The sequence below is a fragment of the Delphinus delphis genome, chromosome 16 (assembly GCF_949987515.2).
Source record: "Delphinus delphis chromosome 16, mDelDel1.2, whole genome shotgun sequence".
Lineage (NCBI taxonomy): Eukaryota > Metazoa > Chordata > Mammalia > Artiodactyla > Delphinidae > Delphinus > Delphinus delphis.
Window position 1 is genome coordinate 39,962,220 of NC_082698.1, and position 27,322 is coordinate 39,989,541.

At 35.8% G+C, this 27,322-nt stretch overlaps 1 protein-coding gene across 1 annotated transcript in view; it reads left to right on the forward strand.

Annotated features, from left to right (window-relative positions):
* Positions 1-27,322, forward strand: part of LOC132439843 (cGMP-dependent protein kinase 1) — a 1,104,652-nt gene that overhangs the window by 909,686 nt on the left and 167,644 nt on the right. Inside the window, exon 7 of the mRNA XM_060034572.1 lies at positions 3,957-4,051. Coding sequence (XP_059890555.1) covers positions 3,957-4,051 — 95 coding nt within the window. The remainder of the gene's footprint in view (positions 1-3,956; positions 4,052-27,322) is intronic.

The window sequence follows — 27,322 nt, forward strand, 5'->3', positions numbered from 1 at the left end:
TGATGACAATATAGTATAGTATGAACTTTCATCCACCGATGGTAGAAATATAACTTGGTGTGACATCTTTGTACCAAGACTGAGTCAATACCTAGTAAAATTGAAGATGCGTATACTTTATAACCTTAGTTTTTATTTGTAAGTTTTGATCCTAGTGAAACACCCATGGACACCACAAAACATGCAAAAATGTTCATAAGTAATGTTAATAGCACAACAGACTAGTATATAACAACAATAAACCTGGAGGAAGCCCACATTTACATATAGAGAAGAATCAATGAACTATATAATATTCATATAATGGCATATTATACAAACAGGAAATGAACTACAGCTACATATATTAACATGGATGAATTGGATAAATCTCAAATACAATGCTGATCAAAAGAAACAAGTTGAAGGATATGTGTGGTATGATATTATTTATATAAAGTTTAAAACCAGGAAAATATATGGTATTTATGCATGGAATGAGGTGCATGTGAGTGCATGTACACACACTCATTAAAGTAGAAGTACCAGAAAGAGAAGCACGAACATAAGATTCACCAGAGATGTTTGGGGGGACAGAAGTGGACACATGGTGAGAGAGATTCTAATTCATTCCTGTGTTGCACAAAAGGTTCAGTTGTCAAACCAGACTCAGGGGAGTCATAGGTCTGAGCCACCCTGAATTTAAGTAATGACTAAAGGAATGCAGGCAAACGTCAAGCTCAGAAAAATATTCTTTCCCTGTACATGCCCCAAACTATCAGATACAGCTCCTAAAAGTGTTTTTCTACATTAGGGAACATTTGTGTTTTTTTTTTTTTTTTTTTTTTTTTGGAATAACAGGGCAATTTTTGAGCAATGTGTGTAGAACATTGTTTGAAAAGGGAGATGCTTTGATTTGGAAACTCCTCATTTTTATAATCTATTACACAGGTAGGAAAATGCTCACCTGACAACCCTATTCTCCAGCTGGGTCTGCCCCACAAATCTCTGATTTCCATGTTTCTTTACAACAAACATCGCTTTGTTTATAAAACCTGTTGAATCTGTACTAAAACATTTTATTTGTTTTTGAATTATTTTTGGTTAAACATGTTGGTTGAGCACATTGATATTGTTTATTGAAGATTTTGGTTTTAAAGATTAATTTTATGTGTCCCATTTAAAATACCTAATTTCTATTTTGATTCTTAATTTAAAAAATTATGTATATATATATAATTTTAAAAATAGTTCCAAATCTTGAAATTACAATACCATGCATATATTTTATAGAAAAATTAATATATAGACAAGTAAAAGGATTATAAAAATAAACACCTTCTCTTTTATTTACCTGGAACTAAAAGTAGTTAAAGTTCTAAATAGCATTTTATGTCAACAAGAGCAATGGTAGTGATTTGGGATAACTGCAATCAAATGCATGGAATTTCTGAAGTAGGAAGTGAGAGAAATGGAACAAAGGGGAAAATAAGGAAAAAAGAACCAACTTTGGGGGGCACTCAGAATTAAGAGGATGCTTTTCATTGACGTTCTCATTTAATTCACACATAGAGCACAAGTACATCCATATGAGATAGCCCACCCATTTTTCAGGCAAGGTGGTGGGGTAATGGGTTCAAATAGACTAAATATTACCTTTAAGGCTCCATAGCTAGTTCCCTTCCACAGCATTGTGGATCATAAAGTACTTTATGGTGTAGGTGAAAAGACTATGTATACAGGTCAAGGTTAGAGAAGCTATATCTGTATATATAACTTTTTCTACCTCGAATTTTCTTTTTTAGAATTAAAGATGCAAATGTCCATGACTGGTGTCTGTGCATATTTAGAATGATTCATTATATATATAAAGAAAAACTGTGGAAACTACAACTTTAAAGGAGAACTTTTATTCTTGCTCTTTGAGCTGCTTGTTTTTTCACATATATGAACTATAGGAGATAGATTTTTCCTCATATTTATCATATAAGCAGAATGTGATTTATTCCATAGGTGACCCGTTTTTTGTGTCTCTTACTGCATTTCAGTAACATATTTTTTAAGAACATTTCAAAACCCACCCAAATTTCTCCATGGCTTAAGTAAATCTGCCATTTTGAGTTTATAATCTTTTTTGTTACCCAAATGGCAAATGTACAGTTATTTGTATCCCTATATCTAATTTGAATTAATGAGCTTAACTTATAGTTAAGTTAATCATTGACTTTTTTCATCAGCCAGGAGGACTGACAGAAGTAATTTTGTTGAGTTGTCTCATTGTGCAGATAAGAAAACTGAGATTCAGAAATGAAACAGTGTATCAGTGTTTGTCAAAGGTTGGTCTGTAGAACATTTGCATCTAAATCACCCACATTAATCTTTTGAAATGCAGGTTTCCAAAACCCATTCAATCAAAACCTCAGGAATAAGAGTTCAGTAACCTTTATTTTAAACAAGACTGCACTCCCCCTCTCCCCACCACACACACACACACACACACACACACACACACACACACACACACACACAGTTTGAGAACCACTGGGCTAGTATATTTCCATTCACATCTGTGAAAGCCTCATCAGTATGCATATGAGTACCTCTCTTATATAGCTCAGTGGTTAAGCGTTAAAAACTGCATTTCCATGCTTTTGAAACACCATGTGGAGGAGTAATCAAATGGGTCAGTGGAGAGTAATAATTGAATTCCCTCCACCTTGCATAGACCTTTTTAATACTTATAAAAATTCTGGTCTGTGACATCCAGTCTCTAAATTCAGAAACCTGAAGCATAGTATTTTAAAATGTGTTTAAGTGTCTGGCATTGTCTCAAGAAATTAGTTTTTCTATTTCATTACATTTTCCAGGTAGGTGAATTTTAACTATTTAAACTTTTTAAATGACACGTAGCCAGTATTATATTTGTAGAACTTTAGGGGGAAGTGAATTAACACAAAGGTACAATTTACTACATTTATGTCTTCATTCAACAAATACATTATTACTTGCTTTCAATGGACTATCACCCAACTCCCAAGTCCTATATGGGCGGAGATATCTTGTTAGTAATGAAGCTCTTCTGTTCGTGCAGTTTACTACTCTTTATTGAGTACTTACTATAAATTACAGAGAATATCAAAGAAATGCCCATTTCTTTGAAGAGCATACTATTCATTATGGTAAAATAAAGACACATATGTAATTTATATATCTTCAAAAAAAGAACTCCTGCTGAATGAAACATATGGATCATGAGGACAGTAGTCAGGTAGAGACCTGCAGGAAGTCTTCATGGAAATGTGACTGGCCTTTGAATGAAGGCTGGCTTCTTCTTGGCAAAGAGATAGGCATTTCCTAGTGAAACTGGGATGTACATGTAGAGAGGTGTATAGAAAGATGTTAAGTGAAGCCAAAAAATGGAGACAGTATAAACGTCCATCTGCAAGGAAATTGATAAATATAGGATGAAAGAAGACACTAAAACATTAAAATGAATGAACTAGATTTATATATAATAGCATGGAATAAATAAAATAATGATAAGAGAAAAAATGTAAGTCGCAGAATAATTCATACTGTATTATGCTATTCATATATTTTTTAAAACACATGCATATAAACACATAAAAGAAGACTGGAGGAACACTACTAAATCCATCATAGTGATTGCCTCATAGAAAGTTGGAAGTGGGAATAGAGTTGAAGATTTGAGTGAAATTCAAATTTCTGAATAATTTATTATTCCTTGACAACAACTTGAAAGCATAACAAAATACATGGAAATTACTTCTTGGGGTGCATGTGAAGTTGCGATATTATTCTTTGTCCCCTTTAGTGGTAATGTACTTTTTCTCTTCATGAAAATAAGTTTAAAAAAAAAAAGAAAGAAGAAATGGAACGAACATCATTAATCAGTGTTTATTTGATCATCCAGTGTGTATGCCGTGGATACAGGCTTTCATTGTTTCTCTTTCTAGGTAAATGTCACTCGTGAAGACTCGCCAAGTGAAGACCCAGTCTTTCTTAGAACCTTAGGAAAAGGAGATTGGTTTGGAGAGAAAGCCTTGCAGGGGTAAGTAGATCACATGTTACAAAGATTTTGGTTGAATGCTACATACATTTGTCTTACATATTAAGCTTCTAGCACAATAGGGTGTTTAGTGCTTATTCTACCGTCCGACACAGACCCTTGACGATCAATTTTATTTATTTCCAGCTGGACTTAGAATCTATTTGGGTAGGCTGTGGAATTGAGCGGTTAACATCTGTAATCAATCATTTTATATAATTTTATATCAATAGGAAAAATTCTCCTTAATTATAATCTCTACAAAGACTCTAAAAGAGAGGGAGAAGTCTCTCCTAAGTTTATTTTGTACGACAATTTTACTCGGAATCATAGGAAGATGATTGGCTGAGAATTTTGACGTCTCCAAACCTGATTGTACAAACAATACATCAAAAGGCAATGAAGCCTTTCTGGGATTCACCTCTGGGTGGCGGTTTTCATCACTAGCTACGGTAGTGGAGGTGGAAGATGAGGTGCAGGTGAAGGTAAATCACATCCAGCTTCGCTGTGGGTGAGCTCAAAAGGCATTTTACATACCATTTGTACTTTAATCTTTCTCTCTTGATTATTATATATGTAGAGGATTCTGGAGAATAACATCACCTGATTTCATTGGTCCAAGATTAGATGCCTCTGTGGAAAATGTCATTTCCAGCAGAGCCTAAGAACCAGAAACATTTCAGTCATTTCTGATTGAGATCACAAGTGGAACACCAGAAAATAAAACGTAATTGAGAATTGACAGATTTTCTTTTGTAGCTTATTGTCAGTGAATTTTGGTGCTAACTAAAGAAAGGTTTAGAGTGAAAACACCTTCCCAGAATGTGTCCCAGGAAGTGAACTTGGGGATATGGTTTATAGAAAAGTTACTAAATTTTGCTCTGATATCAAAATTTAAGTTAATGGTATTACATCTAGATTGAATTCATTCTAGCATATGGTTATTCTTGTGAACTGTCTGGTGCCAAATCTCTCTTTTGCACATATTCAGTCCTCTTCACTGGCCTTCTCTTCACCCCACCCTCACCATTTTCCATCATACCTACCCCCCAACCTCCCTCCATCCCTCTTTCTCATGCCCTTTATGCTTATCTTCTCACCACTCAACCTGGCTTTATCAGCCTACTCTATGTGTGCCCTCTTAAACATCACCAGGGATTTGCTACTTACATCATAGAATTGTCTTTCTTTTCTGTCTTCATTTAACATCACTGCTCAGCACTGTTGACCACCCTTCCTTCTTTAGAATCCCCATCCTTTGAGACCCTTGCAATTATTAGCGAATTGTTAGCACTTTTTAGAATTTCTTATTTCATTTCCTAAAATTCACCATTGTTTTATCCTCAGCTCTATCACATACATCTTGGTACACATCCAGATCTATGTCTGCCTATTATCTTGATGCAAAGAAATCCCAAATACTTATATGCTGATTTGAGCTCAGTATCTGGCACTTTTGAAATCAACGTGTATTTGTTGAATGAACAAATGAGTGAGTGAACAAATGAAGCTCCCTGATTATCCCCAATCTTGCAATTGATCACTTTCATGACTTGAGTTAGTTTGATGGTGCATAAGGGCTTATGAACTCACCTGACTACAGGGGGCAGGCTGGTAATGTATTGGGTTGGCCAGAATGTTCAGGTTTTTCCATAACGTTACAGAAAAACCCAAAAGAACTTCTTGGCCAACCCAATGTCAATGAGTAAAAATAAGGTGAGTAAAACTGGTGGCAAACTAGAAAGACTTATACAATTAAGCACATCAATTACTGAGCTACAGCTCATTGCTATGCTGTTTTGTTTTTTTTTTTTAAGAAACACAGAAAAAACTGGGTTCTGAAAAAGATATGTGATTTTGTAACTTGATTTAAAAAAAAAGCTCTGCTAGAAAACACTTCTGCACACGATTTTACCTGTGAACTGCCATTTTGTGATTTATATCAATAGATGTGCCTCTTTAAAACTCTGTAGCTAGATTCCAACAAAGGAAGCCTGTTAGTTTTAGCCTTGTTATTTGCTTGTTTTGATTATTTTTTGACATTTTAATGTTTTGCTGTTCTAGTCACTAACCTGTTTTTCACTGTGTGTCTCTGTGTTCTTTTTTTGATCTTTTCTTTGAATTTCAATGTTTCACACAAATTCTGACCTTTCACAAATCAGATTGATTTGTTTCACTTGTTTCCCTACAAATAACTTAAAAATGTATGTAGCTGTAGGATATAAAGTCTTTTGAGCAACCATGTATATCCTTGTGAGTAATAATAGCTATGCTTCTTTGGACCTTACGATTTTTATCCTTGGAAGACAAATTTTATAGTCAGCATTCTCTGTGTGGACATAACACGGCATTTCAGATTGTTGTTTTCTCACAAATAAAATTTATATGTACTGGGAATTTTTGTTTTATTTTCCTGAGGATGTTCAGCAGATCATTAAAATATTGACAGATTGATAATATTGAAATCAATCCTTGACCATTCTTTTTAAATTTGAGGGTGCGTAATACTAGTATTGATTAAACATACACAGTATATAATTGAATGACAGCTGAAATGTGACCTCAGTAACCAAACTCCAGAACTCCACTATGTAGTTCTGCCTCTAGAATTAACAAGATTCATTTCCTTGTTGGAAGGAGATGGTAGTCATAAATCTAACTATCCTATAAATAAATCTACATTATTAACATTCACTAACCAATAGCATCTCATTACTAGAAAAATTTGGTTTATTTATTGCTTTCAATTTTTTTGGTTGACATGAAACGAATTATTCAGTATTGTTGGCTTAAGCATTCTTTTTTTGCTGTGATAATGGTTTTTCCACACCAGAGAGAGGGCAAAATGTTTTACTCTTTTCAGAAGTACTCCTTTATATACAGGAAAACTAAAGTTGTGTTTAGGGAATTTACTTCAGGTTTTATCCAATAATTCATGAGTCAATCCATCTACACTCTAACATACCATTTCTTCAAGAGCTCTACCTGACTTGACACCATGTAGAATTCATATTGGCGTCAGATAATGTCAAATTCTAAGCCAAATACACACCTCGCATCTGTAGTAATGGGAAATATATAAGCCCAAGTTGAACCTGAGAGAGATGGGATTGAGCTCCCACTTGCTCCCTCCCCCTTCCCCTAGTGTTTGAGTCTTTGGCACAGCATATGGTTAAGAGTTCCAGCACAGAAGTCAGACTGCCTAGGTTGGGATCTACTCTGTAATTTACAGATTATGAGCCCCTGAGAGGCTCTCCTTTGATCCGAATGGAGATGATGATTGTACCTAACTTTTTGGGCTGTTGTGAGGAATAATCAAGGGGATACTTACAAAGCATTCAGGTGAGTACCTAGAATTTAGATTAGTGCTCAAAAACGTTAGCTGCTATCATCACCACCACCATCATGTTTATTTTTATCTATCATCATCATCATTCCCATTCCCAGGACTGTTCTGCTACTTATTGACTACAGTTTAGAGCACCTGGTATAATTGACATAGCATTAAATTTTGAATTATCCACTCACTAAGCCAGCCAGTTAATCTCTCTGGGTCTGTTACTGAATTTGTAAACTGACCCAGTTGAAGTAGATGATCTCTAAGTTTCCTTAGGTCACGTGCCAAATGCAGCCCTGGGCCACCCTGTTGAATGGTGGCATTTGATAGCAGACCTCTGTCAGCAGGGCCCCTCCCTCCAGGAATTATCCCAGCTGTTGTCTATCATTCTGAACACCATGGCCACATGTTAGGCCCTTCCTTGTTAATGCAAAAATGAATAAGCCGAGTCAGTTTAACAGAGTTTGGTATTAGAAGTCTATATTTCCATAGTTTCTCCTCTCATGGACTGTGATCTGGGCAAGTTAATTAACATTTTTTAACCTGTTTATTTTTTTTAATTAGTAAAATGATAGCACATAAAATCCTATAACAAATACTGGATACAACATTTTAATATGTTGCAATATTTGAATCTTATTAATACTCATTTATTTATTTGGAAATCAAATATTATAGATACAATTCAAGCCTCTTTTTTATCCTCCCCAAGTACTTTCTGTCCCTCCCACTATCACCATCCTGTCCCTGTACCATAAAGATAGGAAAGAAAGAATTCAGATCTCAGTTGCAAGGCTTGGGTTTCTGTTTCTCTCAGGGAAAACCTCTGTGATGCTTACCTGGGACAATATAGAGAGTTATTTCCAAAACTTGTGTTTTGTGTGAAGAAATACTCTAGGACTTATAAACGGCTCCGTCCCAGCTGCTTTTTTTTTTTTTAACATCTTTTTTTGAGTATAACTGCTTTACAATGGTGTGTTAGTTTCTGCTTTATAACAAAGTGAATCAGCTATACATATATGTATAGAGGACACAATTCAATCCCCTCCCTCTTGTGTCTCCCTCCCACCCTTCCTATCCCACCCCTCTAGGTGGGCACAAAGCACCTAGCTGATCTCCCTGTGCTATGCAGCTGCTTCCCACTAGCTATCTGTTTTACACTTGGTAGTATATATAAGTCCATGCCACTCTCTCACTTCGTCCCAGCTTGCCCTTCCCCCTCCCCGTCCCCTCAAGTCCATGCTCTACATTCTGTGTCTTTACTCCTGTCCTGCCCCTACGTTAAAAAAAAAAAAAAAAAAAAAAAAAGGTTCTGAAGAACCTAGGGACAGGCCAGCTGCTGTCTTGATAGGGTCATAGCAGGACTTGTTCACCCGCCCTTCATGAGCTCTCCTGCCAAGCCCCAGCTCATTTCTCTAACCTTAGGACTCCTCTCTATTTCTTGCACCTGAGACTTTTAGGGTTTTTCTTCTTTTGTTTCTTTGTCTTTTGTAGTGAGGATTATAATTAATATGGTTTCAGTGAAGATTATTCTTATGAGGATTATAATGGATTATCTATGTAAAATGTAACAGAATGTCTAGTGGGATTTTTTCCCTGTTGTCCTGGATTTATGGCTAAGGTCCAAAGCCCAAAATCTGTCAGTACTTAGGGCCAGCTTCTTTTTACACAACTGACTGGGAAGAGCTAGAATTGCTTTATTAGTATCCCTCCTTCATCCATAAGATGGGACAAGTAGGGACATCTGAGGTTGGTCTGTTGAGGAGAGCAGTGTTCTCAAAAGAAGTAGTTCCCTCAATTCTCTGGTCTCAGCTTGCTTCCTTGCTGAGGATTTACAGATAAACAGGAAATTAAAATAAAGAGTGCTAAATGATATTATGGGAGAATCATGAAGTGTCATAGCATCATTATTATATCTATATGTCGTCCCAAAACTTTTTCCTGAATTCCAGACCCAGTTTCCTGTTAGGCAAGTCCACTTAGACATCACTTAGTTACTTCAAATGGCACTAAGACAAAGCTAAATTTATTTTTCTCTCTACCCCCAGCCAAGTGTCTTCCTTTCAAGTGATCCCTATGGCACTAAATGTTTCTCAAACCAGACATTTGGAAATTATCTGAGTCTTTTCTTTCCTAAAATTCCCTAATCGCTGATAACTAATCCTATGGATTCTACCTTCTAAATAACTCTCAGCATCGCCTATGTCTTGCCATTCTCACTGCCACTGTTCTGATTAGTTCTGATTAATGCTCTGTCTTCTGGATTTCACTGTTGGTCCTTCTAATTGGTCATTCTGTGTCCAGTCTTGCTCACCTCTCACCCATTCCACACACTATGATAAGTTCACGGTATTAGTTTCTAGGTGGCCATGATAAATTATCACAAACTGAGTGTCTTAAAACAACAGAAATTATTGTGAAATAACTCTGCAGACTAGAAGTTCAAACTCAGGGTGTCACCGTGGCCATGTGTCCTCTGAAAGCTCTAGGGAAGAATCTGTCCTATGTCTCTCTCCTGGCTTCTGGAGGCTTCCAGCAATCCTTGATAGGTTTGGCTGGTAGCTTCATCATTCCAATTTCTGTCTCCTTCTTCACATGACTGTCTCCCCTCTGTTTGTGTCTCTGTATCAAAATCTCTCTCTCCTTGTAAGGATACCAGTCATTGCATTTAGGGCCTACCCTATTCCAGTATAACATCATCTTAACTCAATTATGTCTGCAAAGACCCTGTTTCCAAATAAGGTCACGTTCACGGGTCTGGGGGCTTAGGATGTTGACATAGCTTTTGAGGGGACACAATTCAATCCATAACTGTCTCTGAAACAACCAGCCTCAGATCATTTTCCTTCTCAAAGGCTGTCTGTGGCACTCCTTGTTGTGAGATCTGTTCCCATATTACTACTGCAGTCTCATCACCCATGTGCCTCCTTCGTGATCTATATTCTAGTCATACTAAGATAGTTTTTATGTCATCATAATCCCGATGAGGTATTTTGCTATTAGGCATTTGCCATTTGAATCATCTTTTATGATTACAGTTCCTCCTGGCATGGATGAATAACTAAACTCGCAACAAGCCCCAACTGCGATGTAAGAACCTGGGAGTCCAGCACAGCACAGAACCCAAATGTATAGGCATGTAGAAGCTGACCTGTTGTTCTGTAGGCACTTATGATATGGACATATTCTCTCCTCTCTTAACATAAAGATGTCCAGGCTACAATGCCTAATTGAGCTCTGATGTCAAGGGACTCATCAGAAGATTTATGGAAATCATATCTTTGTTTTAAAGAAGCTATATTGCATACAAAATATAATTATACATCCCCCCCCCCCACATATTCACAACTCCCTCCTACACACAACATCCTAAATTACAGATAGTAGTATGAGAACACCTCTGGCCTAGCCTACACACACACACACACACACACACACACACACACACAATGAATTTAATTTAATCAACAAAATTTGAGCACATGCTCTCTGGACTTCTCCAAAGAATACCTTTACCTGGAATGTAAAGTTAGCTGTAGAAAACAATTTTTGTTGTTGTTTGAATTTACTTGATAATCTTGTTAATGTTTTAGTGTGCACTGTAGACTCAGATATATCACTAGAAGTTGATTTAGCTTTTATAATTGTCAGTAACTGATCAGTAACCCAAGATACATTAGTTTTAAATACATCAGGAAATTGGTCATCTTTAAAAAAAATCTGTTAAATACAAGAGGAGTTATAAGAGAGGACTTCTCTTCTGGAGGAAGGCTTTGGGCCTGCTTACCTGAATGATTGTTTATATAAAAGGGATCAGATTTTTGTAGATGGTTGGGGAACATCACAGAGTCTTAGTATTTTTCCATAAAATATTTTCTTTATCCCTGCTGTCTTAAATACAAGATCATTTCAGTGGTGGAAATTGAGCTACTTACAAAACAATTCAGTTCCTCATTGTTATTCTCCAACATGTGTCATTCAGACAGATAATTTCCTTCAGGTGCCGTAAGATAAGAAAATGTAATGTAAATTTGAAAATCTCTTCAAAAACAGATATAAAAATATTTCATTTGAAGCTAATTTCCTTGTTAATGAACTTGGCTAGTATTTTGTGTCTGTCATTTTTATTCTTTCTAAGTCTAAATGATTGCTTCTTAATTTTTCCTTCATACAGTATAGAAGAAAAATTACTTGCTATTAAGTATACTTTGGACAGGCAACAAAGATTTTAATTAGATTCATTGTCATTACACTAATCACTTGTGATGAGTGAAAAAAATGTATTAAAACCATCTGAATATCCAAAAATTATCTTTGAAGGTAACATTTACTAATGTATTCTGATTGAGACTGTATCTACATGAAACAAGCATTTCCAGCTGTATTTGGCTTCACATTGTTCTCATTCCTCATTCATACAATGAAATGGGAGTGGGAGATCTTTCAGAAAATATGCTATGTGATAGTTGTCTCACCCCATGTTCCAGGACATTTCAAGTAGTATTTAAGGGGCTTCAAGTTCACCACCCCTTCCCAGGGCCATGTTCAAATATGCCAATAAATAATCATATAGGTATCCATAATTTAATCAAGCAAAAAACAATCAAAAATTGAAAAAGTACCATTTATAATAGCTTTAAAATTATGAAGTAATTGGAGATAAATTTGACAAAAGATAAATAAAACCTGTATACTGAAAGCTATAAAACATTTCCAAGAGAAATTTTGAGATATACTCTATTTGTTATAACATTTTCATGCATCATAAGACTCAATATTGTTCTCCTCAATTGATCTACACATCCAGTGAAATCCCAGTCAAAATCCCAGCAAGCTTTTTTGTAGAAATTGATTTTAAAATTCATATGGAAACTTAAGGGACCTAGAGTAGTCAAAAGAATTTTGAAAAGAAGAAATTTAAAAGATTAAACCTACTAGACCTTGAGACTTATTTTAAAGCCACAATACTTAAGGCAGTGTGGTATTGATGTCAACATAGGCAAACGGATCTGAGGAACAGAATAAAGAGTTCCAAAATCAACCACACATATATTGCTGGCTTAGTCAGCTTGGGCTGCCATAACAAAATATCTTCAACAACAGAAGCTTATTTTCTCACAGTTGTGGAGGTTGCAAGTCTGAGATCAGGGTGCCTACATGGTTGGGTTCTGGTGAGGACTCACTTCATGGCTTGCATATGGCTGCTTTCTTGCTGTGTGCTCACATGGCCATTCCTCAGCATGAGCACATGGAGAGAGAGAGTGCAAGCTTTCTGGTGTCACTTCTTATAAGGGCACTAATTCCATCATAAGGGCCCCACCCTTATGGCCCCATCTAAACCTAGTTATCTCCCAAAGGCTCCATCCCACACGTATGACCCCATCTAAACCTAGGTATCTCCCAAAGGCTCCATCTCTAAATACCATCATACTGGGGAGTAGGGCTGCATCATATGCATCGGTGGTAGTGGGGCACACAGTTCAGTCCATAGCATTTGTCAATTGATTCTCAACGGCAGTTCAAAGACTGTTCAGTTAGGAAAGGTCAGCCATTCACCATTTTCCATAAATGGTGCTGAAACAACTAAACATCCATTAAATTTTTTTTTAAAACTTGCATCTATACCTTGCACAATATACAAAAATTAACTTAAAATTTATCATAGACCTCAATGTGAAACCATAAGTATAAAATCTTTAGGAAAAAAATGTAGGAGATAAATTTTGTGAACTTTGGTTAGGCAAAGAATATATATATATGTATATATATATATACACACACACACACATGTACACCTACACACACACACTACCTAAATGTAATCCATAAAAGAAAAAAATATACTTCATTAAAATTATAAAATTCTGTTCTTTCAAAAACACTATCAGGAGTATGAAAATAAAATATGTTTTCTTCACAGACTGAGAGAAAATATTTGCAAATCACATATACAAAAAAGGCTTAATTGCAGACTATATAAAGAAATCTCAAATCTCAATAATTAGGAAACAACCCAATTTTTAAATAGGCAAATGATTTGGACAGACATTTCATCAGTAAAGAGAAACTGACCACAAATAAGCATATGAACATTTGCTCACCACGATTTGTCCTTAGGGCAATGCAAATTAAAGCCACAATGTACATTTGAATGGCTAAAATTTAGAAGATGGTGGAGAGGATGTGGAACAAGTAGAACTTTCGTATACTGCTGGGAGGGCAGTGACGAAAATGGAACCAACACTTTTGAAAACAGTTTTGCAGCTTCTTAAAAAGTTAAACCTATTACCTGCCACATTATTCATCCATCCCATTCCTAGCTATTTATATGAAACCTGAAAGCTTATGTCCAAGAAAAGACTTGTCCACAAATGTTCATGACAGCTTTATTTGTAATATCCCCAAACTTGAAACAACCCAAATGTATGTCAACAGATGAATGGATAAACAAATCATCATATAGTCATACACTGAAGTACTTTTGATCAATAAAAACAGTGAAGTATTGACATTCAACAACATAGAGGCATATCAAAGTAATTGTGATGAGTGAAATAAACCAGATAAAAAAAGAGTACATACTGTGTACTTCCATTTATATAAAATCTAGAAAATGCCAACTAATCTATTGTGACAGAAAGCAGATCAGCTTTTACCTGGGGAAGAGGAAAGACCCTTGCCTTCTCCAAGAGGAAATGGGTGTTTCCAAGCTGTTGAGTTAATTCTCTACTTCCGCCTTTTTCTGAACAATAGTCATTGAAAATATGGATTTATACATCTAGGTAAATAAGTTTAATACTAAATAAAGAAATAATATACAAAATAAAGTATATATTTTACATAAAGTGTTTATTATTGTACTGCTTAAAGTCATCTGAAGCAGTAGTGATCCTCACATTCCACATTAGGAAATGTAAGGTAAACTATTTATTAAGACAGTTAGACCAGTATGCCTATATGTAACTGCAGTTCGTTATGCTACAAGATTTTAAATTTAAACAGCATGCACTTTAATGTTGCTGTCTTAAATTTGTCTAGTCACTCTTATCAAAAATGTATCGTTTACTGTTTGATGCTGAGGTATTTAAAGGTAAATAAGACTGATTTCCTGCCCTCCAAGATACTGTGCCAATAATCTTACCTATGTTATTCTGTTTCATACTCACAGCAATCATTATTAGCCCCATTCTGCATGTGGGAAAACTGAGGCTCAGGTTAAGTGACGTGCACAAAGTCAGAGAGCTAGTCAGCAGGAAGCTAGGATTCAAACTCAAGTCCCTTTGGTCCCATGATATATTGCCTTTTCAGTTGACCATACTGCAGTTACATGCAACAGTGACCAGGTGGGAACAGAATGGACATCCTAGGGAGTTCTCAGTGCTTGGGAGTTTAATTTTATTACTGTTGCCCTTTCCTATCCAGATTAGGTATAACAACAGTACCCAGGAGAAAAGCATATAGCTGCTTTTTTTTTTTTCTATTTTCTCATAGTTCATACTCTCCTGAGACACTCAAGACATTTGTCCTCTACCAATTCCCATGATTTAGATGATTGAGGCTCACTTAGCATAAAAATACTTGCGGTTTCATCTTGGCGGAAAGCTCTAGTTTTCCATTGCCAATTGAAATGATTTTAGAGCAAATGGACCTATCCATCACCCTTTTCCCTTTAAGTGGCTTGTAGAACCATTTCTAAAACTGTCCCACAACGCAGGTCTGTGGGTATTAAGAGTTTATCCTATAAGGTGTAATGGCTGCCCTCCTGTTTTCTAGAATATTCCTGAGTGTTTGAGCTTAGTGATGCCCTCGGCATCAGTAGACGACAGTTGCCTGCTAGCCAGATGGCTGACTGCCTCTCTCACTGTCTACTTAACAACATTTTTGCTGCAAACCTGCTCCCCATATGGGGAAACATGTTGGTTTGAAAGCAACATTTTCCACAAACATTCCTTAACAAGAATAACGGTTTTCTACCGCCCCCATCCATATGTATTTTTTTCCCTTAGAAACATGGATTTGCTATCCTGGAGAAATGAACTTTTTTTTTTTTTTTTTTTTTTTTTTTTTTACTTTAAGGCTTTTGAATTTGTGTTACCAAACACAAAGTCAAGAATTGTAAAACATGTGCCTGATGTTAACTTTTAAATTTGTGAATTTTAAAATTATGAACTTTTAATATCATATATTTTTCTTAATATATGGGGGGAAATAAAAGATATGTTTCTTTATTTTTAAACCTACCCCAGAATAATCAGAAATTGAAATGATAGAAAATAATGGGTTTTAGAACCTTTGCTACTTACTATAAGCAATTGATATTTTGTATCTCTCTTAACTTCCTACATCCACAATCCATATACTACTATGTGGTAGCGTATGCCTTCCCTCACTATGTGCACCTCATGAGCTCTGAGGATAAGCCAGATGTCACACACATGAGACTACAACAGACCATATTTATTTTTATTAATTTCCATTTTAACTGGTATTTTTATTCAAAAGAAGACTGGATAAATTATTCTGTCACCAGCCACAACAAATTTCATTAATTTTCCATTTGCTAAAGTAGAGTGAGTAAGAATTGGAATATGTCTTACAGTTTCTCCTTCTAGCAATGTCTAAATATCCTGAAAAGAGTTGCTTAGCCAAATGATTTTATTTAAAGTAGCAAGACTATATGTTTGTGGAAATGGGAAATAACTTTAAGTGATTGATGAGATATTTTATATTTATAGATTTTATTATTCATTTCAATATTCAGAGAGTGGATCATGGATCTCTGGGTCTCTGCTAAGAACAGAGTTGGATACACTTATAGGCAAATACTATGACAGGGCAGTCGTCTTGACTAGCTTTTTTCTTTCTTTATCTCAAATGTATTATTTTCCCTTCAAACCAGTTACTCTGTTAAGAATGCTGCATTTCCCTAGTCACCCAGGTATGAAAGTTAAAGACAACCTCTGCAAGCCCCACCCCACCTCCTTGACATGACATAGCTCTCCCTTCATATTCTGACACCAAGTTTTATGGACTATTTTTCCACAATATTTCTCACACTTATTCCTTTATCTCTTTTATCCATTTTCCTACCATAATTCAGATCTTTTCTTTACCTGTAACTTATGCTATTGGATTTGTTTTTTCATTCATCATATCCTAATATATCACAAATACCACAACACTGGCCAGGCAAATAGGATCCTTACTCTGTCCTGAGCTTTAGCTGTTCCCATTCTGGTCTTTCTCTGCTATACCTCTTTCCAAAGGAAAAGGAGTCTTCAGGGTCAGGGGAATGTGCCCACCTGGAGCATAAGCATCCCCTTCTAGACCATTCTTTAAGGGAGCAGGATAAGGGAGATGGGGTGGTAGGGTAAAAAGACATGTATACTTTTTTAAGTTGAAACATAGTTGATGTACCATACTAGTATTTTAGTTTTAGGGGTACTAAACAGTGATTTGACATTTGCATACATTCTGAAATGATCACCACAGTAAGTCTAGTAACCATTTGTCCCCATAGAAACTTATTAAAATATTATTAACTATATTCCTTATGCTGTATATTATATCTCTATGGATTATTTATTTTATAGCTGGAGGTTTGTACCTCTTAACTCCCTTAACCTATTTCACCTCCCACTCCCCTCTCCTCTGGCAACTACCCATTTGTTCTCTGTATCTATGAGTCTGTTTTTTTTGTTTGTTTGTATCGTTTTTAGATTCCACACGTAAGTAAGATCATATAGTATTTGTCAATCTCTCTCTGACTTATTTCACTTAGCCTAATACCCTCAGATTCATCCATGTTGTTGCAAATGGCAAAATTTCATTCTTTTTATGTCTGAGTAATATTCCATTTTATGTATATACCACATCTTCTTTGTCCATTCATCTATCAAAGAACACAGGTTGCTTCCATATCTTGGCTACTGTAAATAATGCTGCAGTGAACACTGGGGTTCATATATCTTTTCAATTAGCGTTTTTGTTTTCTTTAGGTAAATACCCAGAAATGAAATTGCTGGATCATATGGCAGTTCCACTTTTCTTTTTCTTTTTTTTCTTTTTTTTCTTTCTATTTTTAATTTTTTGAAGAACCTCCATACTGTTTTCCACAATGATTTTACCAATTTACATTCCCAACAGTACATGAGAGTTCCATTTTTTCCACATCCTCATGAACACTTATTTCTTGTCTTTTAATGATTACCATTTTTGTAGCTATGAGATGTTCACTTGTGGTTTTCATTTGCATTTCCCTGATGATTAGTGATGTTGAACATCTGTTCATGTGTCTTTTGGCCATCTATATGTCCTCTTTGGAGAAAATGTCTGTTCAGGTCCTCTGACCATGTTTTAGTTGAATTGGTTTTTTTTGATGTTGAGTTGTATGAGTTCTTAGAATATTTTGGATATTAACACATTAGATATATCATTTACGAACATCTCCTATTCAGTAGGCTGCCTTTTCATTTTTGAATTTTATTTATTTTTTTATACAGCAGGTTCTTATTAGTCATCAATTTTATACACATCAGTGTATACATGTCAATTCCAATCGCCCAATTCATCACACCCCACCCCCACCCCCACCGCGGCTTTTCCCCCTTGGTGTCCATACATTTGTTCTCTACATCTGTGTCTCAATTTCTGCCCTGCAAACCGGTTCATCTGTACTATTTTTCTATGTTCCACATATATGTGTTAATATATGATATTTGTTTTTCTCTTTCTGAGTTACTTCACTCTGTATGACAGTCTGTAGATCCATCCACATCTCAACAAATGACCCAATTTCTTTCCTTTTTATGGCTGAGTAATATTCCATTGTATATATATACCACATCTTCTTTATCCATTCATCTGTTGATGAGCATTTAGGTTGCTTCCATGACCTGGCTATTGTAAATAGTGCTTCAGTGAACATTGAGGTGCATGTGTCTTTTTTTTTTTTTAACATCTTTATTGGGGTATAATTGTTTTACAATGGTGTGTTAGTTTCTGCTTTATAACAAAGTGAATCAGTTATACATATACATATGTTCCCATATGTCTTTCCTCTTGCGTCTCCCTCCCTCCCAGCCTCCCTATCCCACCCCTCCAGGCTGTCACAAAGCACCGAGGCATGTGTCTTTTTGAATTATGGTTTTCTCTGGATATATGCCAAGTAGTGGGATTTCTGGATTATATGGTAATTCCATTTTCAGTTTTTTAAGGAACGTCCATACTGTTTTCCATAGTGGCTGTATCAATTTACACTCCCACCAACAGTGCGAGAAGGTTCCCTTTTCTCCACACCCTCTCCCACATTTGTTGTTTGTAGATTTTCTGATGATGCCCCTTCTAACTGGTGTGAGGTGATACCTCATTGTAGTTTTGATTTGCATTTCTCTAATAATTAGTGATGTTTAGCAGCTTTTCATGTGCTTCTTGGCCATCTGTATGTCTTCTTTGGAGAAATGTGTGTGCATCTATTAATAGGTTTTTGCTTTGTGGTTACCATGAGGTTCATATACAACATATATATATATATATATATATGATGATTTTAAGTCGATGATCTTTTAATTTCAAGCACATTCTTACAACCCTACATTTCCCCTTCTCCCTCAATTTTAATGTTTTTGATGTCATATTTTACATGTTTTTGGTATCCCTGAACTACTTATTGTGCATATCAATGATTTTACTATTTTTGTCTTTTAATCTTCCTACTAGTTTTATAAGTGGTTGATCTACTACCTTGGCTGTATGTTTGCTTTTACCAGTGAGATTTTTTCTTTCATAATTTTTCTATTTCTGGTTCTGACCTTTTCTTTTCCACTTAGAGAAGTCCCTTTAACATTTCTTGAAAAGCTGGTACTGAACTCTTGTAGCTTTTGCTTGTCTGTAAAACCCTTGATCTCTTTTGGATCTGAATGATTACCTTGTCGTGTGGAGTATTCGTTATTTGTTTTGTTTTTTTTTTTAATTCTTTTCCTTTTTTTTTTTAACCCCACATTTGTTTATTTATTTATTTATTTATTTGGCTCTGTTGGGTCTTCGTTTCTGTGCGAGGGCTTTCTCTAGTTGTGGCAAGCGGGGACCGCTCTTCATCGCGGTGCGCGGGCCTCTCACTATTGCGGCCTCTCTTGTTGCGGAGCACAGGCTCTAGACGCGCAGGTTCAGTAGTTGTGGCTCATGGGCCTAGTTGCTCTGCGGCATGTGGGATCTTCCCAGACCAGGGCTCGAACACGTGTCCCCTGTATTAGCAGGCAGATTCTCAACCACTACGCCACCAGGGAAGCCCAATGTGGAGTATTATTGATTGTAGGCTTTGTAAAAATTTCATCACTTTGAATAGGTAGTGCCACCTCTTCTGGCCTGCAAAGTTTCTACTGAAAAGTCAGCTGATTATCTTACAGGAAATCCTGTGTGCATAACTAATTGCTTTTCTCTTGCTGCTTTTAAGAGTCTCTCTTTATCTTAAATTTTTGCCATTTTAATTATAATGTGTCTTGGCTGTGGAGCTCTTTGGGTTCATCTTGTTTGAGACTCTGTGCTTTTTGTACCTGAATGTCTGTTTCCTTTCCCAGGTTAGGAAAATTTTCAGCTATTATTTCTTCAAATAAGTTATTTGCCCCTTTTTCTCTCTCTTCTCCTTCTGGGACCCCTATAATGCAAATGTTAATATGTTTGATGTTGTCCTAAAGGTCTCTTAAACTATCCTCATCGTTTTGTAATTCCTTTTTTTTTTCTGTTCAGTTTGAGTGAATTACACTACTCTGCCTTCCATTTCACTAATCTATCCCTCTGTATCATCTAATCTACTGTTGATTCCTTCTAGTGTATTTTAGTGTATTTCTTCTTTATATTTTCTAATTCTTTGTTAAAATTCTCACTGTGTTCATCCATTATTCTCCTGAGTTTGATGAGCCTCTTTATGATCATTACCTTGAACTCTTCATTGAAAAGATTGCTTACCTTCACTTCAGTTAGTTCTTTTTCTGAGGTTTTGTCTTGTTCCTTCATTTGGAACATATTCCTTTGTCTTCTCATTTTGCCAGATGCTCTTTGTTCATTTTTCTGTGTTAGGTTGGTTATGTGTCTTCATTTTGGAGAAGTGGCCTTACATAGGAGACACCTTATGGGGCCTAACAGTACTCTCCCCTCTGGACGTCAGAGCTATATGCTCTAAGAATGTCCCCTATTTGGGCTGTGTGGCTCCTTCTGTTGTGACAAGTTGACTACTCTGGGCACCATGATAGGCAATTCTGGCCCCCAGCTTGGTTGGCTGTGAGGCTGTACCTTGTGCAGTGGCTGTGGACCCACTGGAGTGCAGAGTAGGCTTCCCATGTGGCTGTCTACACAGTTCACAGATCATGTGGCTGGTGCCAACTATCTTGGAGGGTAGGGCTGGGTCCCTGCATTGCTGTCTGCAGAGCCCAGTGGGTCATGGGGCTAGATCCCTGCACAGCTGTCTTCACAGCCTGGGGGTGGTGCTCATGGCTGGTGCTGGCCCACTAAAGGGTGGGGTCACATTCCCCTCAACTCTCTGTGCATTCCAGGTGGGGGCTTGGGGCTGGTGCCATCCCCTGGAGGGTGTTAATTATTCAAATGTTTTTTGTTTAGTAATCACCTGTATAATTATGTTAATAATGTAGCATTTACTTTTCATTCCTAAATGCTCATGAAATATATAGTTGACTGACTAAAAAACACACACAAAAAAACCAAAACAAAAATAAACAACAACAACAAAAAACACATACACAAATTATCATGTGATCCAGAAATTTTAGAACAGGCCCAGATCATACTATTCTATGAAACTTATTCTTGGCTTGAATAATGTTTGAGAAGTTTTCTTTCATATTTTCATGTTAACACCTTTTACTTAAAAATGATTAGTCAGGAAATTGTTCATATAAAATGGCCATTTTGAGTTATTTTACAAAAGTGGTTCTCTGACAGACTCATGGGTAAAATTTATGAGAGGCAAGTGTAGTACAAAATCTATTTTTGCAGTGGCTGCACATACCTACTCAGAGTGTTTTGCCAAAAGAGTTCTAGGATGAATGTGAAATTGCCTAGGAAATTAGATGTAGATTTATTTTGTGTTAAACCTGAGTGAAAAGAATATGTTCCAGTCTAGTAATACTAGTAAATATTGCTACACGTATAAAGAAGCAAGACATGTATACAGGGACTGGAAGATCAGTGGGCATTAAAATGAAGATCTTTTGTTGCTTATTCTCTTCTATCTGAGCTGAATGTTAAATAACTATTTTACATTTCAAATTAATTTTATGTAAATACATAATAAAGAAATCCCATTTGATGTTTGGGGACTATGAAGAACCTTGCCAAAAGAATATACACGGGACTTTATTCAGGGACTTAATGTAGGGGATATAGCTTATGTTAATATTAGCAGCTAAGCCCAACTTTATGAGAAGTTCATTAGAAAATGATTAGTAGTACATTCAAAGTTCTTGGTAGGCTCTGATTTTAAAAAAGGAGCAGTAGCTTTTTAAAGCATTTTAAGTAAAACTTTCTTTACTACTTTAATATTTGATAAAATTCATTTCATTTTCATAATACGATGAAACTAATATCTGCTCAACTAAGATACTTCCAAGACAAATAAAATGAAACATTTTGCAGCTCCAAGTTTTATTACCTCCATTCGCTCACTTACAAAAAATGAGACCTGACTCTACTCAGACTTGAAAAAAAGTCTAAAGTTTGAAATATCTACTGCCTTCAGAGATACTGCTGTGGTTTTAAAAAACATTTTATTTTGAAATAATTTCAAATTTACATAGAAGTTGCAAGATTAACACAGAAAGCTCCCATATATATTTATCCAAATCCACCAGTTTTTAACATTTTTCTATATTTGTTTTATCATCTTGTCTTTCATAATATATTGATACAAATGTGTGTTATATATATAATATATAATTTATTTCTGAATTGTTTGAGAGTAAGTTCAACACATCATGCCCTTTTCCCCTAATGCCTTAATGTCTGTTTCCCAATAAGGATATATTCTTATGTAATCACTATGTTATCAAAATTCAAGACATTTAATGTTGATATTTTATCTAATTTATAGCACTTATTTCAAATTTTGCAAGTTGTCCCAATAATACTGTTTATAGAACTTTTTCCCTCCATTTCAGAATCCAATCAAGGATCATATATTAATGTCATGCCTCCTTGCTCTCTTTTAAACTGAAGATATTTTCTGTTATCTGTCATGGCACTGACATTTTTTGAGGACTAGAAACCAATTATTTTATAGAGTATCACTCAGTTTGGATTTGTGCGATATTTCTTCATGACTAAATTCAAGTTATGTATCTCTAGACAGAATATTATATAAGTGACGTTGTGTCTTTCTCTTCTTACCTAAGCCTCAGTTTATTTTATTCTAAAATAAGAATAATAATGCCTACCTTCTAGAGTTGTGAGGACTAAATGAGGTAATTGTAAAGTGCTTCGTTCAATGTCTGATGTGCATGAAACCCTCAAAAATAGAGGTGATGTTCAATGAGGTATCACATCACACTGGTCAGAATGGCCATCATCAAAAAAATCTAGAAACAATAAATGTTGGAGAGGGTGTAGAGGAAAGGGAACCCTCCTGCAGTGTTGGTGGGAATGTAAATTGATACAGCCACTATGGAGAACAGTATGGAGGTTCCTTAAAAAATTAAAAATAGAACTACCATATGACCCAGCAATCCCACTACTGGGCATATACCCTGAGAAAACCTTAATTCAAAAAGAGACATGTACCACAATGTTCACTGCAGCACTGTTTACAAGACCCATGACATGAAATCAACCTAAATGTCCATTGACAGATGAATGGATAAAGAAGATGTGGCACATATATATATATAATGGAATATTACTCAGCCATTAAAAGGAACAAAATTGAGTTATTTGTAATGAGGTGGTTGGACCCAGAGTCTGTCATACAGAGTGAAGTAACTCAGAAAGAGAAAAGCAAATACTGTATGCTAACCCATTTATATGGAATCTTAAAAAACGGTACTGATGAACCTAGTGACGGGGCAGCAATAAAGACAAACAGAGAACAGATTTGAGGACATGGGGTCAGGGGGAAGTGGAAGCTGGGACAAAGGGAGAGAGTAGCACTGACATATATACACTACCAAGTGTAAAATGGATGGCTAGTGGGAAGCAGCCACATAGCACAGGGAGATCAGCTTGATGCTTTGTGATGACCTAGAGGGGTGGGAAAAGGAGGGTGGGAGGGAAGCTCCAGAGGGAGGGGATATGGGGATATATGTATATGTATAGCTGATTCACTTTGTAGTACAGCAGAAACTAACACAACATTATAAAGCAATTATACTCCAATAAAGATGTAAAAAAATAAAAATAAAATGTAGGAAAGTAAAAAAAAAAAAAGAATATTGGTGATGTTATGTCATTATTAATGTATACACCAAAAGAGGAGTTTTATTCAAACTCCTTTTTTTATTTTAATTTTATTGAGATGTAATTAATGTACAATATTAAGGTGTACATAATGATTTGACTTACATATATTGTGAAATGATTACCACAATATCCACACTCAGTAAAATGTGATACCCTAACATTTCTACTGTTTAACTGTTTATTTCTTGTTAAAAACATCTCAGTGAACAGTCTAATTACAGAAACTTGAACCTATTTAATAATTTTTTTGAGGTATGATTGACATACAGTAAATCAGTCTTGGGTACACAACATAGTGATTCAGCACTTGTATATATTAGAAAATCACCACAATAAGTCTAGTTACCATCTGTCACCATACAAATTTAGTACAGTATTATTGGCCATATTCCCCATGCTGTACTTTACATCCCCTTTCTAGTTATAATTACTTATTTTATAACTAGAAATTTGTACTTACTGATCTCCTTTTTCAGTTTTACACCCTCACCCCCAACCGTCCTCCCCTGTGGTAACCACTAATCTGTTTTCTGTATCTATGAGTTGAGGTTTTGTTTTGTTTGTTTGGTTTCTTAGATGCCACATATAACTGAAATCATGCAGTATTTGTCTTTCTCTATCTGATTATACAATACAGTCAAGATCCACCCATGCTGTTGCAGATGGTAAGGTATTTTTTATGACTGAGTAATATTCCATTGTGTGTGTCTCTGTGTGTGTGTGTGTGTGTGTGAGAGAGAGAGGGAGAGAGAGAGAGACATCTTCTTTATCCATTCATCTATCAATGGAAACTTAGGTTGCTTCCATATCTTGGCTATTGTACACAATGGTGTGATGAATATTGCATATATATTTTTAAATTAGTGATTTCATTTTCTTTGGATAGATACCCAGGAGTGGAATTGGTGGATCATATGGTAGATCTACTTTTTTTTTTTTTTAAATGTTATTGAAGGGCTTCCCTGGTGGCGCAGTGGTTGAGAGTCCGCCTGCCGATGCAGGGGACACGGGTTCGTGCCCTGGTCCGGGAAGATCCCACATGACGCAGAGCGGCTGGGCCCGTGAGCCATGGCCGCTGAGCCTGCGCGTCCGGAGCCTGTGCTCTGCAACGGGGGAGGCCACAGCAGTGAGAGGCCCGTGTACCACACACACAAAAAAAATGTTATTGAAATATAGTTGATTTACAATGCTGTGTTTAATTTCTGCTGTATAGCAAAGTGTCTCAGATATACATATATATATTCTTTTTCATATTCTTTTCCATTATGGTTTATCACAGGATATTGACTACAGTTCACTCTGATAAATAGTAGGACCTTGCTGTTTATTCATCCTATCTATAATAGTTTGCATCTGCTAATCCCACACTCCCAATCCTTCCTTCCCCCACCCCCCCTCCTCCTTGGCAACCACAGGTCTGTTTTCTATATTTGTGAATCTGTTTTTGTTTCGTAGATATGTTCATTTGTGACATGTTTGGGATTCCACATATAAGTGGTATCATATGGTATTTGTCTTTCTCTTCCTGACTTACTTTGCTTAGTGTGATGATCTCTAGGTTCATCCATGTTTCTGCAAATGGCATATTTCATTCTGTTTAATGCCTGAGTAATATTCCATTGTGTGTGTGTGTATATACCACATCTTCTTTAACCATTCATCTGTCAATGGACATTTAGGTTGTTTCCATGTCTTGGCTATTGTAAATGGTGCTGCTATGAACATTGGGGTGCATGTATCTTTTTGAATTAGAGTTTTCTCTGGGTATATGCCCAGGAGTGGTATTGCTGGATCATATGGCAACTCTATTTTTAGTTTTTTGAGGAACCTCCATACTATTTTCCACAGTGGCTTCACCAATTTATATTCCCACCAACAGTGTAAGAGTGTTCCCTCTTCTCCACACCCTCTCCAGCATTTACTATTTGTAGACTTTTCAAAGACGGCATTCTGACTGGTGTGAGGTGGTACCTCACTGTTGTTTTGATTTTCATTTCTCTAATAATTAGCAGTGATGAGTATCTTTTCATGTGCCTACTGGCCACCTGTATGTCTTCTTTGGAGATATGGTAGATATACTTTTAATTTTGGATTTTGGGGGACACCTCCTTACTGTTCTCCATAGTGGCTGCACCAATTTATATTCCCACAAACAGTGCACAAGGGTTCCCTTTTCTCCACATTCTGACTCATGCTAACACTTGCTATTTCTTGTCTTTTGGTAATAGGCATTCTGACAAGTGTGAAGTCATGTCTCATTATGTTTTTGATTTTCATTTCTCTGCAGTTAGTGATGTTGACCATCTTTTCAAGTGCCTACTGGTCATCTGTATGTCCTCTTTGGAAAAATATCTATTCCGATCCTCTGCTCATTTTTAAAAATCAGATTCCTTGGTGTTTTTTTTTTTTTGGTTGTTGTTCTTATTGAATTGTGAGTTCTTTATACATTTTGGTTATTAGGTATATAGTTTGCAAAAGTCTTCTCCCATTTAGTAGGCTGCCTCTTCATTTTGTTGATGGTTTCCTTTGCCGTACAGAAGCTTTTTAGTTTGATGTAATCCCATTTCTTTATTTTTGCTTTTGTTTTCTTTGCCTTTGGAGTCAGATCCACAAAAACATTGCTAAGACTGATGTCAAGGAGCTTACTGCCTAGGTGTTTTTCTAGGAGTTTTATGGTTTCAGGTCTTACATGCAAGTCTTTAATCCATTTTGAGTTAATTTTTATTTATGGTATAACGTAGAGATACAGTTTCATTCTTATGTTTGCAGCTATCTAGGTTTCCCAACACAATTTATTGAAGGGACTCTCCTTTCTCCATTATATTTTCTTGGCTCCTTTGTCATAAATTGATTGACCATATATACATGGGTTTATTTCTCAGCACTCTGTTTTGTTCTGTTGATCTATATGTGTTTTTTTAATGCCAGTACCATACTGTTTTGATTACTATAGCTTTGTAGTATAGTTTGATCATAGAGCATGATACCTCAGCTTTGTTTTTCTTTTTCAAGATTGTTTATCTGAAGTCTTCAGTGGTCCCACACAAATTTTAGAACTAATTGTTCTATTTCTTTGGAAAAAATGCCATTGGAATTTTGTTAGGGATTGCATTGAATCTGTGGATTGCTTTGAGTAGTAAGGATATTTTAACAATATCAATTCTTCCAATTGATGGGCACAAAATATCTTTATATTTGTTTCTTCTTCAATTTCTTTCATCATTGTCTTATAGCTTTCAGTGTATAGGTCTTTTACCTCCTTGGTTAAATTTATTTCTATGTATTTTATTATTTTTGAAGTAATTGTAAATGGGGTTGTTATTAGTTCATTATTGTATGGAAATGAAACAATTTTTGATAATAATTTTGTTCTGTAACTTTACTGAATTCATTTATTAGTTCTGACAGATTTTTGGTGGAGTCTTTAAGGTTTTTTATATATATAGTATCATGTTATCTGCAAAGAGTGGCAGTTT